The 15,893-nt window shown below is 39.0% G+C and overlaps 1 protein-coding gene and 1 long non-coding RNA gene across 4 annotated transcripts in view; one reads left to right on the top strand and one right to left on the bottom strand.

The window, feature by feature from the left end:
• LOC111334541 (uncharacterized) overlaps positions 1 to 15,893 on the bottom strand; it is a 32,132-nt gene that overhangs the window by 10,361 nt on the left and 5,878 nt on the right. The window contains exons 3-6 of one of the 3 annotated variants that reach the window (XR_015995371.1): positions 13,427 to 13,711; positions 12,790 to 12,920; positions 12,394 to 12,445; positions 11,461 to 12,002 (exon numbers count right to left, since the gene is read on the bottom strand). The exons of 1 other annotated variant lie outside the window; for it this stretch is intronic. Coding sequence is in view for 1 of the 2 variants with exons in the window: in XM_022940303.2 (XP_022796038.1) it covers positions 11,984 to 12,002; positions 12,394 to 12,445; positions 13,427 to 13,711 (356 nt within the window). In the remaining variant the exon portion in view is untranslated. Of the gene's footprint in view, positions 1 to 11,460; positions 12,003 to 12,393; positions 12,446 to 12,789; positions 12,921 to 13,426; positions 13,712 to 15,893 lie in introns of those variants that run through there. One more of the 3 variants, XM_022940303.2, reaches the window with a different exon arrangement.
• LOC148717069 (uncharacterized) lies at positions 14,753 to 15,864 on the top strand. Its single transcript, XR_015995372.1, has 3 exons — positions 14,753 to 14,920; positions 15,220 to 15,297; positions 15,540 to 15,864. It is a non-coding gene; the product is annotated as an uncharacterized LOC148717069 (long non-coding RNA).

Raw genomic sequence — 15,893 nt, 5'->3', positions numbered from 1 at the left:
TTCCTAACTTTCGTGTTCCTCTTTCGTTCAATTTTAATGAAATGGGAAGGAAAGCGATAAGTTTATTCTCGGGTGGCGCTAAAAGGTCAACAGCCTCAAGCTACAGACACAACGACTCGGTCTGTTTATGAAAAAGAACAGGTCTGGATTATAATGATAGAGCTCGTCCTTTAGAGCTCGTATTCATGTAAGCAAAGTATTGGGTCTTGCAGCAGACAGCCAAGCGCCAACTTTAAGGGCGTCTTTTATCTTCGCGAATCAAAAAGCGTCGGCTAAATGTGCGATTAATTGTCCTTACAGTCACCATAGGGATAGAGTTCAAAAGCGACCGCATTTATTGAAAATGTAGGCTGGATTACTCTTAATATCAGCTTTGCTGTAATTACTTGATATAGGATGGCATATTTCAGCATAGAGACAATTTAAATAGCCGGGAAAAAGCTGCGCTTAAAAACCTCCAAGGGTTGCTGCTGGGAGTGCCTATAGATACACCAAATCATTTATTTTGTTTGAATCACGCCAAGAATCTTCAATTCATTTCGGATCATGTATTACTTAGTTCTTATTAACCGAGCGGGAAGTCTGTATGGGAGAATCTTGACCGAGATCGCCAGTACAGACCGAACGCAGTGAGGTCTGTACCAGCGACCGAGGTGAGATTCTCTGTATGAGATTCTCCCATACAGACCGACCTAGCTCGGTTAATAGGATATTTATTATATGGCTATGTCTGCTATGCCAATTGTTTATTTCTTTGTACCTTTTTTTTCTAGACCGGTCTAGATGCCGGTCTAGATGGAAAAATCTAGACCGCTTTCAATATTGATTTCAGCCAATCAAATTCGTGAGTTCGGTAGTACCCAGTCCTTGTGAGACAGCCATATAATAATTACAAGTACCACATTAGCGAAGATCCAGCCTTGAAACTTTCGACACCATATAACTGTACTACTTTACATACTCTTAAACTGTGACACATCTTTGCCGTTTTGCTTCCACGAAAGTAGCTTTCTCTAAAGCTGTGATTTCAATCGATGTCACTAATATCAAAATAAGCAGAATTCTTAGGGTAGTGATAAACTCTGCGTATGGTCTTAGTCAGCCACGAGATCTTTTTAACCCAGTTGGTCGGGAAATTGATCGTGAAATTAGCCGCTCCTGCTCATGAAAATGTTTCATAAACATGAATAATGAAATTACGTTGTAAAATGGCTATGTAATTTAGTTAGAGGAATTTAATATTTGCCACCCAAGATAACTGCGCCACTCAATTTGAAAATAGTTCTTTGCCTATCGCAAAAAGAATGTAGAAAGAAAAGAAAGGCAGAAAATCACGACAGAAACTTTAAATGCTACAAACTCACAAAGAAGACTATCATGGTTTTCCTCAAACTGAATACTTTGATGCAATTTTCTGAGGAGCGTTGACTTCGTGATTACAAGCAACACCAATGCATGATAACAATTCTTGCTCGTTACCTGGACAATACAACATTCTTTTTAACAAATATTCATAATCATTTACATTTCATTATTTCGCAGTTCATGTCTTTATTTAAATTTTCTCATCGCTTTCTTATCATTCATTTTACCCGTTGAAGACTGCAGTTCGGGCAGTCGAAAGCTCGTAGTTTTTAATCATTTTAGCCAGAGATCGTTTTTGTATTTCAACCAATGCATGAGTTAAGCTCTTTGCAGGTGTTATCTTTAATAAGCTTATTTGGGCTGTACGGAAGCTCCTTGGAAATGTTATGCGTTAAAATCTGTCCCGAGAAAGCAAGAAATACTTTGTTCATTACGGCTTACAAACCCCCAATTATGGATTCTGATAAATTTATAACAAGTTTTCAAGAAGATGTATTAACAAAGCTTGAAAATGAAACGAACCGAAGGACATTATAATCACTGGCGATTTTAATGCAGATGTTGGTGCTTTGAAACCAAATAAATACACAAGGAAACTTATGTAAATTACTCGTCTTCATGGTTTAACTCGACTAATAAAAAAAGCCATTGAGAGTGACAGAGAATACAAGCACTACATTAGATCTTATTTTCGTCAATAATTGTCATTGCATTGTCTCGCATAGTGTGCAAGAATCTGGTATAAGTGATCATTCTATTGTCTTTGCAACAAAGGAGGCTGGTGTTCACAAAGCCCCCGCTGAAATTCGTGAATTACGATCGTACAAGAATTACAACAAAGATGAATTTCAACGCGATGTTGCTCGGGTTCCTTGGAGACTTATTGAGTCATTTGATGATATTAACGACGCAGTAGAAGAAGCCTGGAATATACTGTTTCTTGATGTAGCAAATCGGTATACGCCAATGCGTCATGTAAAAAACAAAAATGTGCAACAAAGCCCTGGATTACAAGTGAACTTCAGGACATGATGGCTAAAAGAGGCTACTTGCAAACTAGCCAAACGATCTGGAAAACAAGATTAAAATTAATCGCAAATTAAAATCCATGGTTGTCTAAAGTCATAGGCGGTAAATAATGGGTTTCAGGTGACGTCACAAGCTTTGCTGAAGTTAGTGTCCGCCATGTTGGTGTCCCTCGGGTGTCAAATTTATGATTAATTAGTCGATTTCTATAGTGAAGCCCTCTCTCTCATCGCCGTATTATTTCGCCAACTACATGAATATCCAGAAAGAAAAAAGCGATAAAAGTATCTGGCATTCATCTTAAGGTATCCCAGTGCTCTCTGAGTATGCCAAAAGCTTAGAGAGTTGGGAGGAAAGATGATTGCAAAAGATCTCGGTCCTCGGAGTTGACCCTGCAAGCATACCAGCCGAGAAGTTCAGTCCAAAATTCTTGCCTCCTGTGGAAGTGTCGGACTTGCTGAGTTACCTCGTTCTTGAGACCAGCTTCTACACCAAGAGGCAGTTCAAGGCGTTCAAGAGTCTAGAGGCGTTTAATCAAATGGTGTCGGAATTTCTAACCTCAGCTGTAGGCAAAGTAATCGCCGGCAAGTATGTCGTGAGAGCACGAGTTTGGCATTCACAGCATATGAATGATCCTTTAGTGAACATTTGGGTCATTTCCGAAAACGATGGGACTGTTTTGTTAGCCCATTGCTTGGGATGCAAAGCTGGACTGACTGAGTCATGCTCACATATCGCGAGTGTTTTATTTTATGTTAGAGGCATCTACTCGAATTCATGGCAAGCGCGTTGGGTGTCACGAAAACTCAGACCCCTCGAAGTGTTCTCCAAGCTTCCGAAGTGCTCCATAATTCGATAGTGCATAGCATAAAGCATGAACCAATTGTTTTATAACATAACCGGTGGAATAATGCAACAAATCCGACGCGAAAGACAGACGACAATATCAAGAGTGATTCTTCAGTAAAGCGAATCGTGACGGCGCTGATGCCGAGTCTTCTTTCCCGTTGTTTTTCTCTTTCTGCCTCATTTAAGAACTCTAGCCCAATGATCACAAAATTGTCTTCGTTTTGGGACTGGTGGGCCGAGTCTCTGTTTGTATCCATTATTATCGCGAAATAATTAAGCATTTTAACAGAGCAACAACAAAGATCTGTGCGACGAAGTACAAAAAAGTAAACAAACGTCCCTTTCGGCTCGTCAAAATCACGCTACATTTTAATACTTTGGTGTTGGAGCGAGCGCATTTGATCCAGTTAACTATGAATGAAAAGCTCAAAATTAACGGGAAAAATGGAGGAAACCTAAGCTAAATGAAGTCTTGTGTCACTCTAAAATGTTTTTATACTCAACGATCGGACGATTTTGCGAAACGTGCAACTTGCGGCCTTGTTTTTGCTGCTTCAGTTGGATCAAGACCCAAAAGGTCAAAATACACGCGGCATTACCAGCAGTGATCATAAGTCGGGTTTATCTCTTGATTTTCGAGGGGTCTGAGTTTTCGGGGTGTGAGTTTTCGTGGCACCCCAAGCTCGCTTGCACTCCGGTAAAATGCTCATGCATTTTACCCACATATGTTAATGAAGTGCCGTATGCGAGGGCTAAAGACATCGATTTCTCATCGGCTAAGAAGCTCAAAGAAAAGCTCGACCAAAAAATCGATGATCTACAACAGCCGCAAGCCTCGAACCATACAACAACTTGTAGTTCCTCCTCTTCTTCCCCTTGATTTGTAATGATCTTAGGTATAGCGCATTAGATCATATATCTAATTAATTTTGCGCTATAGAAATAATAAAATTATTAAATTATTATACGAAGAAATCCTTAGTTTTTATGTTTTCCATTTTTGCTCGAACAGCCAACAACAATGCATAAAACAATCCCTTCTTTCTCACATGAACTCTTCGTTAGATACGGTTTGTTTACGCTCGAGGGACACCAAGATGGCGGATAGTAACCGTTGCTAAGCTATTGGTCACGTGGGTGAAACCCAAGAATTGAACCTCGTGTCGTGCAATTTGGGCTGAAATCATACGCGTGATTTCAAAATCGAACGAGCGCAGAGCGCAAGTTCGATTTGAAATCGTAAATATGAATTCAGACCAAAATTGCACGACACGACGTTCAATTACCACTTTGGTTACAATGAAATACATGAAGTTCATATATTTTGAACTGTGGTATTAGATACATATGATACACGATCCTCGCAGTAGATAGCGCTATTTAAGCAATAGCGAAAATCAGACCTGAAAAAAATCAGGCCTGTACGGGACTCGAACCACTGACCTCTGCGATACTAGTGCAGCGCTCGACCAATTGAGCTAACAAGCCAACTGGGAGCAGGCCGTTGAGTTGATTCGCTATCTACAGCGAGGATCGTGTATCATATGTATCTAATACGGCAGTTCAAAATATATGAACTTCATATATTTCATTGTATCTGATTTATCACTTTCACGGGTTTATTACGATAACATTATTTAAATACCTTGGAGTGACAATTGACGAAAAACGGAATTGGTGGCCTCATATTCGAAATTTGATCAAGAAGTTAGGTCATCGTATCTGTGTTTTCAATCGCATTTACCATATGCTTGACGAAAAGACTCGCCTTGCGTACTACAATGGTTTAGTGCTACCTCACTTAGACTATACGGATATAATATGGGGCGATCAGCCAGGGTTAAAATCAGAAATGGAACAGCTAAGGGCCTTCCAAAATAAGTTTGCTAAAAAAGTCTATGGCAAGAAGCCCTCCTTTAAAGAGGCAATGAAAGAATTAATGTGGATGCCTTTGAAATTTCGTCGTCGTGCGCATCGTTGTGTACGGTACTCTTAGGTATAAGGGACGACCTATTGAGTGCCATGAAAAGGAAAGAGGCAACTCTTATGGTACTAACAGACTTTTCGAAATCATTTGATACCGTTTGTTTTAAAACGGTGATAACCAAGTTGTATCACCTCGGTTTTTCAAAGCATGTCTCGAATGGCTGGCTAATTATCTATGTGGCAGGAGACAATACGTTCAAATTGATGATCGCAAATCGTCACCCGTGCTCTCCGAATTTGGAATCCCCCAAGGCTCAATCCTTGGACCGATGTTATTGAATCTCTACGTTGCGGATCTCCAAGACATTCTTCCACCTACAATCAAAAGTTTCCAATATGCCGATGATACAACATTATACTCTAGCTGTTCTACACCGCAGATCACATCTCAAGCGGAAAGCATGAATGCAACCCTGGCAGGCCTTGGCGCCTGGTCAAATGATTCAAACCTGGCCCTAACTTCTAAGAAATCCAAGGCCATTCTTATCTCAACTCCAAAGGATGGCTCATGTACATTCTCTCGGAAATCTGGAGCTGGGATTAGAAATCTCCGGTAAACCACTGGAACGTATAAATGTTACAAAACTCCTGGGAGTACACATTGACTCAAATCTTAAATGGGAATTTCATATCAGTTCTATTCTTAAATCTTGTCATGCGACTCTGAGAACCTTAAGAAAAATAAGGAACTTTACAAATTTGACTTTAACTTTAACTTTTGACTTTACTTTAACTTTACGGAAACATTTGGTAGAAACAGTAATTCCGTCTAAAATAAGCTACTGTGTCATTGTTCTTTATCCACTACCAAAATTCCTCTTAGCTAGACTACAAAGGCTCCAGTTCGCTATGGCTAGTTTCGTCACTTGTAAATATGTAAACAGTATATCTACCATTTTGAATCTTGGCTGGCTACCTATCCTGGAGCTAAGGGACTACTCGCTACTAAAGACTATTTTTAAAGCACTGTATTATGATAACTGGCCCTCCCATTAAAATTTGCAAGTCGTTAAACCCGTTAGGCATCTCCGTTCCAGTGTTGCTCCAAGGCTTTATGTTCCATTTGTACAAGGCAACTTTTAGCATTCAACAGCCACGATTTTTAACTAATTGCCAGCAAAGATAAGGAATTGCACAGATTTTAAAGAATACTGCTGGCTCTGCAAGGCCTTCTTGAATAAACCGTTATTATTATTATTATTATTATTATTATTATTACTTGTTCAGAACGCAATAAAAGGAAACATTCCTGAATACTTTGATAACTTTAAATCAACACTAAATTCACATGGTTACAACACCAGAAATGGACACCTTCCACGCTTTGGCAGATTTACAACGGAATGGGGACGACGCATAACATCTTGATCTTATCAAGCAACAATAGAATGGTTGGCACTTCCGCCTGAGTTGAAAAAGCCTATGCCACCATTAACTTTTAAAAGACACTTAAATAATTATTTTTTTTTAATTTCCTTATAAACCTTAGCATATTTTTAATTTTAGTATTTTAATCTTAGTATCTTTATATGCTTCTATACATCTACATATACAAATTTTTTCCTCGTTTTTACCTAATCTAAATGTATTTTTAGTCAGAGGACCCCACTGAAAACAACTAAGTGTGATGGGAGTATCCTCTTTAAATATTATTTATTATTATTATTATTATTATTAATTTGCTGACGAACCCTTAGAAAATTAGATGAAGCACCTGTAAAATTTACTGAGCCCTTAGGGTAAGTCTACTTTGTTTGTGTAGATTAGACCTTCATGAACCAATGTAAGAGTATATTTTTCACCCGATAACATCTCGAAGAACAAAATCTTTTAAGTTTCCCTTTTTCGCTGACAGCGCTTTTGAATTTAGGTTATTTTATGTTTGAGTTACATGAGAGACTGCGATATAATTCGACCTAGCTATGCCAATCTTTTTGTAGGTTTTGTCGAACACCAATTTTTCAGCCAATACAACGGCTCCAAACCTGAACTCTACGGTCGCTACATCGACGACTGTATCGGCGCTACCTCCTCTACCAGAGAGGAACTGACTCAATTCATAACCGCAGTCAATTCTTTTCACCCGGCTCTGAAATATACCTGGGAAATTTCCGCCAACAATTCCTTATCCTTTTTAGACATCAAAGTTTCAATCGAAGGCAACGGTTTATGCACTAGTGTGTATTACAAACCTACAGACTCGCATAATTACTAGTTATATTCGTCTTCGCATCCATCTCATGTTAAGAATTCCATTCCTTTTTCTCAGTTTCTAAGACTTCGTCGTTTATGTAGTGGTAACTCTGATTTCCACCACAGATCAAAGTCAATGTGCCAGTTTTTCGATAAACGTGGTTACCCTGTTTCTGCCGTTCAAGCGGATTACCACCGCGCCCAACTTATTGATCGACATTCAGCACTACAAACGTCACAAAAAGAAGATTCCGACCGCATTCCATTCAGTCACTCTCACGTTTCACCCTCACCACTCGGTTAAATCCATCATTCTTAAAAACTTTAAATTGCTTCAAAACGATCCAGAGACACGCACTATCTTTTCGCAGCCTCCGCTCATTTCATTCAAACGCGACAAAAACATAGGCAATTTTTTGGTCAGAAGTTTTTTTCAGACTGATGACCAACCAGGCACTTTTAAATGCGCTCGTGCACGATGCAAAACGTGTCCTTTCATTCACAACACTGATAAAATATCGGGATCCAAACGATCTCTTAAGATCACCGAGCACTTCACGTGCACCACCGCCAATGTAATCTATTGCATAACTTACACTTATTGCAAAAAGATATACATCGGCGAAACAGGCAAAAGACTAGGTGACGATTCAGAGAACACCTTCGCGATGTGGAAAAGAATGACAAGGACACATCGAAACCAGTGGCAAGACACTTTAATTTACCTAACCATTCTAAGCAACATATGGCAATCTGCGGTCTCTCCTTACTCTTAGGTAGCACGGAAAGCCGTAAAACTCTTGAACAAAAGCTCATCTTTCAAACCGGCAGTCTAAAACCCTATTGTATTGTATAGGGGTCAACGAACGCTTTTCATTCCACTAATTTACTCGTGTTTTTCTCGTTGCCATGTTCCCACCAATAACGTAGCTCCATTTTCTGCCTTTAAATGCACACACAACTCACAATTCCTCTATTCGCTCCGACGAAGGGCTAACGCTCGAAACCTCTGCTTTTGTAATCGTAACGGTGGCTAATTTACCATTTCAACTTTGTTGATATATCCAAATTATTGCGATATAATTCATCTTTTAATAGAACAAATTTAATTGACACATGTACAAATTAACATTTATTTCTCAACGTTCAACGCTTGTTTCATCGAAATTTTCAGCTAGTACTTTATCAAAATATATTTTGTATGAATGAGCCGAAATAGTTTTGTCTTCCTAATTAACCGAATTGCCATGCAATACGCAAATCGAACTGAGCTATTTTATTAAGTCAACCATTTTTCGGCCGTCTTTATTAATTAATTCGGGTTCTATTTGAGGATTCAAGTCAAACATTGGAATTTCTGTTTCTGTCTCTAATAATTTATATGCAAAAAATTCAGCATGCTTTGTGCAACACAGTAAATAGCTAACGACCCTGCTTCGAGACAGTATTTATCTCTATTCACAAGGCGCATCGATCAAATTCCAATTGTGTCTTGGCACGAAACATTCAAAAGAGCGGAAGTTGTCGACAGCCCACTTGCAGCCTCAGTTTCGAGATGCGCCTGTTTTTTTCACCGCCTCCGCCAATAGACTTTAAGCTCGTTTCCAGTCCTTATTCGTGTAACCAGGTCAAGACCAGATTGACGTAATTTGTTCTAAATACAGAAGTTATTAGTTTTAAGTAGCTCTCGCGTCACTTCGCAATATTTGCCATATTGATATGCTAATGAAAACAAAAATAATTTTGAACGGATGAAACAATAGAAATTAATCCTAAAGCCGATTAAGGCGATCAAATGAGTTGATGCCACAAGTTTTGCATAATCGTTGGCACGGATCGAACACAGTGTTATCTGGAACTTTGGACATTCAACTACGACGATCTGTTTCATTCCTATCATGCTGATATCCTTATGAAGACAAATTTGAGATTGGAACAACAGATAGGTCAAAATAAATGAATGAATGAATGAATGAATGAATGAATTTTCCTGCGAATGTGGTCAAATAAACTGATGCCACCAGTTTTGCATACACCATAAGAAGTGTAACAGCTTCGGGCGATCCCAACAAAATCAACCTAGCTTTTGTGATACAGTCTCTTTTATTCTTTCACTACGCCAGAAAAATAAAGAATCGAAAAAATAAATAAAAAAATCAAGATAAAAAAATGATCTCAAAAATAAAAGTAATCCATCGGTCGTAATTAAATGTCAATCAACAGAGAGACGAAAGCGCGCCTTCGTTTCTTCGCGCTGACAGTTGGTCGAACGAACGTTCGGCCTCACCAAACACGAAATGTTATTTAAAACCTGAACTGGAGCGTTTTGTCGACGCAGTGGCAGATTCATTCTTAACGCGTTAGAATTTCACCCTTGTGTGAAATCAGTTTTTTGTGTGTGTGTGTGTGTGTGTGTGTGTGTGTGTGTGTGTGTGTGTGTGTGTGTGTGTGTGTGTGTGTAAAATTTCACTTGTTAAATCTCTCCGAGTGCTGAGAAAATGATCGGAAAACTAACAAATTTCAGAATAGATCTTAACATTTACAATTTGAAACTGATATCCGATCGTACTCGGGGATGTAAAAGGTCTGTAGATAAACCTAACATCAATGATTATCTTTATCAAATCTATCCAAGAGAAAAAGGAATTGCTTAAGCCTCGCATTTGATATGTCTTCCTGAAAGTGTTTACTTTTCTCAACACCGCATGATTCAGATTGTAACATTCCTCGCTATGCCTTAGTTTAAGCGCGAGAAAATGTTCATCACAGAGGTATGAAAAATTAAAAAGCCGCAAAATCAAACAAAGATGCAGATGATTCTTGAGAAATTATTAAAACGGATGGTGAGTTCATTCGCCAAGCTTTCAAACCAATGATACTCGACATGCTGGATGCGAACAATAAATGGATATTAGAAAAATGAGCTGAAGTGATGATCCTTACCTTGATATCCGTATAAACGCCTTTTGCGATCAACTGATAAATGTCGTCGAGATATAGAGAAAAACAGCCTTCCCAGCGGGGTAAAATGACACGAAACTGTCACTAAACAAAACAGTAATCGAGCTAATAATTAGTATTTTTCTAATTGTCGCTAAGGAAACAGAAAGACAGAAATTTCAAACCATTATTTACGAAATGTTTTCCAGAGTACGCATACGATCAAGCGCGCTCGAGTACGCGTACAACCGATTTCCAGGCCTTTTTTCGATTTTTTTCTGTCTTTGCCTGTTTTGAGAGGATTTCGGAAAGACTACGAAGAGATCGAAAGTTTCACTGCAGTCGAAACTGAATTAATGTTCCAGTGAGTAATGTAACGAGAAGCTGACTACACACGGCGTAAAAGCTTGGCAGAAGAAATAAAGAAGTATTTCATAGTTTAGTCATGCGCGTGTATCAGCGATGTTTTAAAATGTGGGCAAACTGTGCACAAAACTTTCTCTCCGAGAGGTTTGACTACTGAAAGAAGTGGCAAGAAGCGCTAAAGAGATAACAGGTGCTACGATACTCACTCTAGACACACAGCAGAACATAGCAGCAAAATGAGTGCGCATGCTCCGCTACCTCACTCTAATTATTTGGGCTCTTTAGGGCTCACGGTTCTTCTATTGCAAACCTAAGCTGACGCGGGTTTTTCAGCCGAGACAACAAACTTTCTTTCGGGGGGGGTTGACTACTGAAAGAGGTGGCAAGAAGCGCTAAAACGATAACAGGCGCTACGATACTCATTCTAGACACACAGCAGAACATAGCAGCAAAATAAGTGCGCATGCTCCGCTATCTGACTCGAATTATTTGAGCTTTTTAGGGCTCACGGTTCTTCTATTGCAAACCTAAGCTGACGCGGGTTTTTCAGCCGAGACAACAAACTTTTTCTCCGGGGGTTTGCCTACTCAAAGAGATGGCCAGAAGCGCTACAGCGATAACAGGTGCTACGAACTTCTCAGCCATGTTACGGCTGCTCAACTTCAGTCACTAAATTCACACCTGTTACCAAAAACCTTTTCTCTTTGTTTGAGATATATGAGGTTTGACCACAGCTTTTCTGAAAACAATAACTTTATTTGTTTTGATTTGGGCCTATCCCCCACGAATTGAAAACAAACAATGAGAATTTTAAAAATGCTTCCATTTTGCCTCGATAGTGTTACTATGGAAATACTGTCGTTCCCATTCCTTTGCACGCGTAAATTTCTCGCGAGTTACAAGCATGCGCACTCATTTTTCCACTGTGTCCTCGCTCTATAGTCGCATTTGATTGAGAAGATAGTGTGAACTAAAAATTACATTTCTTAACATCGCCGTTTTGAAGTATTTAAACATCGATAAAAAGATTTGATTACACTGTCTCCATCTACACTCGATTTCCATTCCTATCAGTCGTGGTGTCTACTTTTTCTATAAAAAAACTTTCACCCCAAGAATTGCTTATAAAATCCCTTGGCTTGCATCTATTAAACTTCCGTGAAATACAAGTATAACTTTTCTATGGCTTTACTTCTGGAGAACTGAAATTACGTTAATTTTTCTTGCTGGAAACTTTACGTTTTTCAAGGCCGATGGATCACAGACTCTGCGATAACCTGCAAAAAAATACAAAGATTTAGCACCTATACAAGCCATGTCCTACTCCTTTCCACAAGCTGGGCTACCTGTGGTACAAAGTGGGAAATGATTTATCAACTATGGGATACTAGACGTGACGTCATGACCGTCAAGATGGACGACGCTATCTTGGTTTTTAAAGAAAATTGGATTTTTTTTGAGATGCATGAAAATGTAACGAATAAATTTTCTTAAGCTTTATCAGAAATAGCTCTTGGAGACAAATGAACAGCTGAAGGAAATGAAAGCTTCTGTGGTAAAATCACTTTTTAAGACTACATTGCCTTTATGATGTCAAACAGTTAACATGTTGATCGAAGAACTTACAATGGGTTTTAATGAAAACTCGAGTAAGTAATAAGTACTTACATTCCGACAACGAGGCCAGATGCGAAAATGAACACAATGTGTGGACACAACACTAAAGAAAAAAAGAACGGATTTTTGTTAAGTTTAGTAATTTCTCTTGTGGAGAGTAACTTGTCAGGCTCATTAATAGAGCACTGCAATAGTATAGTATAGGTCATGGGTTCAACTCCCGTGCAGGCCTGAATTTTTTTCAGGCCATATTTTTACTACTGATTAAGTTAAGTGTCCATAACTGCGGAGATCACTCTCATATTCAGTTATTAATCCACGATTCGCAAATATGATATTCATATAATCTTAGTAAGAGTAACGCTCTGCACCTTTCTTGAAGATTCTATTAGGCGATGCAATAATGATGTACTGCTACACGAAAAATAGTTTTGAAGTTTCCGGCACCTTCTAGAATGTCATGTTAATGTGAGATGGGGGTTCAGTCACCGAGTGGAGAGGTTTCTGTTGTCGGCAAAGGCCGACTTCTTGAAGAAGCTACCTAGAGCTGCTGTAGTCTGCTTTCCAAGAAAGCCTGCCTACGGTCAGAGTTTCAGACAAGATTTAGAGATAGCAGTCGGTTTGACGTGAGTTTGTATCAGTGCTGACTGAAAGTTAAATCAGTGAAGGAGGCAAGTAAGTAGTCACTTCCTGGGAATAGTTACCCAGAAAAGTATAACTAAATAAATTAATTTCCTTTATAAGATAGAGCATAATATAGAGTGTCGAAAGTGATTCGAAATTGCGTTGGGTTTTGCATTACTTCACTCTGTGATTGGTCCAGAATGCCCGCGTCACTCTCTCAACCAATCAGATGCAAAACTGAAACCAATCACGACTTGGTCACCTGACTTAAGGGTATTTTCCTTCCTTCTGATTGGTTATTGTGATTACTCTGGTTTTGGTTGTACGGCACTCAATCTAAAAGCGCTCCAGTTGTGTCGTGTATTTTTTTACTGTCGGGTTTGATTACACTGTAACATATCTCCGAGTCTTCAAATAAATGATGTGAAACAATTTTTTTTAGAGTTAACCTAAAACCAACCTGAGCTGGAGGCTGGACAAACGACTTTACACTCTTTTACAGATTTCAAGTGTTCTTTCTCATAGTACGTGAAATTCTGCTTCACCTCAGCACAACTATACATTTTATTGGCCAAAGTGACGTAATCACAGAGGGTACCATTGAACTTGTCCTCGTCACATTTCTTGTCGTCGCTACCTTTTATCTTGATGCTACATGACATGGTTACTGTGATGGTCCCTCCATTGCTGCAAGATATGCAATCTGGTGACGAGTACTCAGTTCCAGACCCTATGCTGAAAGACACTGAAAAACATAATTGCCAAGTGAATATACAGAGTATTGTTAATCATAGCAGCTACTTCATAGTTCTAAGTTTGCATTCGTGTTAATTACCACGAGCCTCAGGTAAACGATAGTTCAAATATTCGAAAAGGCTGGTTGCTATGGAACGACGTGATAAACCGGCAAGTTTCCATCATCGCCTTGACAGCCTTTTTCGATAATTTTGATCACAGTAATCAAAGGGTAATTGCGTGAATTTGTACAATATCTCTATTCCTGCTGGGTACGAAGAAGCCTGTTTTTTTTAGAGGTTGGATCAGCCTATTGACGTTTCGAGATTGGATTTCATATTAATATGCGAAGGCAAAAGCGGGAAAGGTTTAATTTAGTTTCCCGCGGTCGAGTGCAGTTATGGATCCCTTCGAACTTCGAAGGGTTGAATTGCTTCATTCTCCTTCTACAGATAAGCCAAGGGAAAGGTTTATCTTAAATTTGAAGAAATGTGGCTTAAGGGTCAGCGAGTTTTCTGAAGTAGCCTGTTAGTGGCACATTTTCCAAGCGAGTTTTGTACGGTCCAGCTGTCGGATGTGAAAAATGGCGGAAGCTTGGATGGCCGATATGTTCAGAACAACAGTGGCCATCGCCTCTCTATTTGGAGCTGTTTCTGCCATCTTCCGGCAGAAATTCAAAGAAGGAGAAGTGATGAAATATCTTTGGTTGATCGACTAAATAAATTCGCTTAAAATCAAAACGGAGACTAGCAAGGCTCGACCAGCCATAACTTTCGCGAGGAGATGAAAGCTGCTCGTGATGCCTCCTCAGTTATTCGAATTGAAAACGATCGACTAAAGGCCGACCTCAATCAAGCGCCGAGTCAGCTAGAATCCCAATCAGAAGAAATAAAAAAACTCAGCTAAGTAAGACCAGCATCAGAGTTAAAATTAAGGAGAAGGAGGAGAAAGACGCCGGGGATGTGTGGACATCGATCAGATGTAATCGCAGATCAGGTGCACAGTCCCGAGGTGGGGCGAATGCTTAGCGACATCGCTGAGAAAATTAGAATTAACCGCAGCAGCCTACTGCAGGCGTTGGAAACAATGCTGGGGGACAGTAACTCTCAGTTTTGGCAATCTCTCAGCCTGGACCCTGCTGTTTTTCAAACTGCAGTCGAGGATCTTGGACCAAGCTTGGCAAACGTTACTTAGCATTTCCAAGCTAGGACGAACCGGCGTAAGTCATAACGTTTATATTTTTATTAAGACTGGAAAAAGCGTATTTGCTGTCTTATGTTTTGTTTTGAATGTTGATTTTGTGGTGTATCAGAACTCATTTCTGCTTGGCAGGAGAATTACATAATACCGTTAAATTTCATTAAAAATCCAACAAAGTGGCTGAGTTTGATTTTGCAGCATATAAGTCTTCTATGATCACTTTTTATAGCTACATTAAGAAAAATTTCCGGTTTGTTTCCTTGATAGGGTCTTGACAGTATCATAATTTATTCTATTTCTATTTTTCTACGATAAAAGATATAAATCGCCAGAGGGATGCCATTGAGAAAACTGGAATAGTGGTTGATGGAAGATGCTTTCAAGTTAAATTTCCAGGTTATTTATGTCTGCCAATCTTGACTTTTTATCTTTTTTTAATCTTATTTTTTTTATTTTTGCAATGTTTTTATGTTTCATGTCTAGCCATGTTATAGTATTATTGAATCCATTTTATGCTTGGCAGTGTTAGAAAATATCTGGGAAAGTGGTGTTCAATAGAAAGTCTACCATTTGAGATCCGGTGGTGTAGCTATTTAAACTTCAACTTGACATTATCTTCTTGTCTTTTTTCGTGACAGTTACTTTTGACTACAAAGCACTGATAATGCCACTCAAGCAAAAAGGTGGTGATGCCTACAAATATATCAATGAACTTTGCAAGCGAGGATTGGAAACAGAGTGCTGTGTATTCTGCAAAGTTATTAAGGAAGGTTATACCTGCAATTGCTAAATGACGTGCATTATAGCAGAATTCTACGATAACTCACAACATATTCAGGTTACAGGTATTTGTGATGCAATTTATTTGTAATCAATTAGTGAGAGCTTTCTTGGCTTTCTTGACTTTATGGAAAGGCAGAAACCTGTCCATGAAAAGGAACATATTTTATCTGTGGTGAACAGTGATTATCTATCTACAAACAGAAGTGAAC

Source organism: Stylophora pistillata, chromosome 14, assembly GCF_964205215.1.
Source record: "Stylophora pistillata chromosome 14, jaStyPist1.2, whole genome shotgun sequence".
NCBI lineage: Eukaryota > Metazoa > Cnidaria > Anthozoa > Scleractinia > Pocilloporidae > Stylophora > Stylophora pistillata.
The sequence above is the reverse complement of the archived record's forward strand: the minus strand, read 5'-3'. Positions and strand labels throughout refer to the sequence as shown.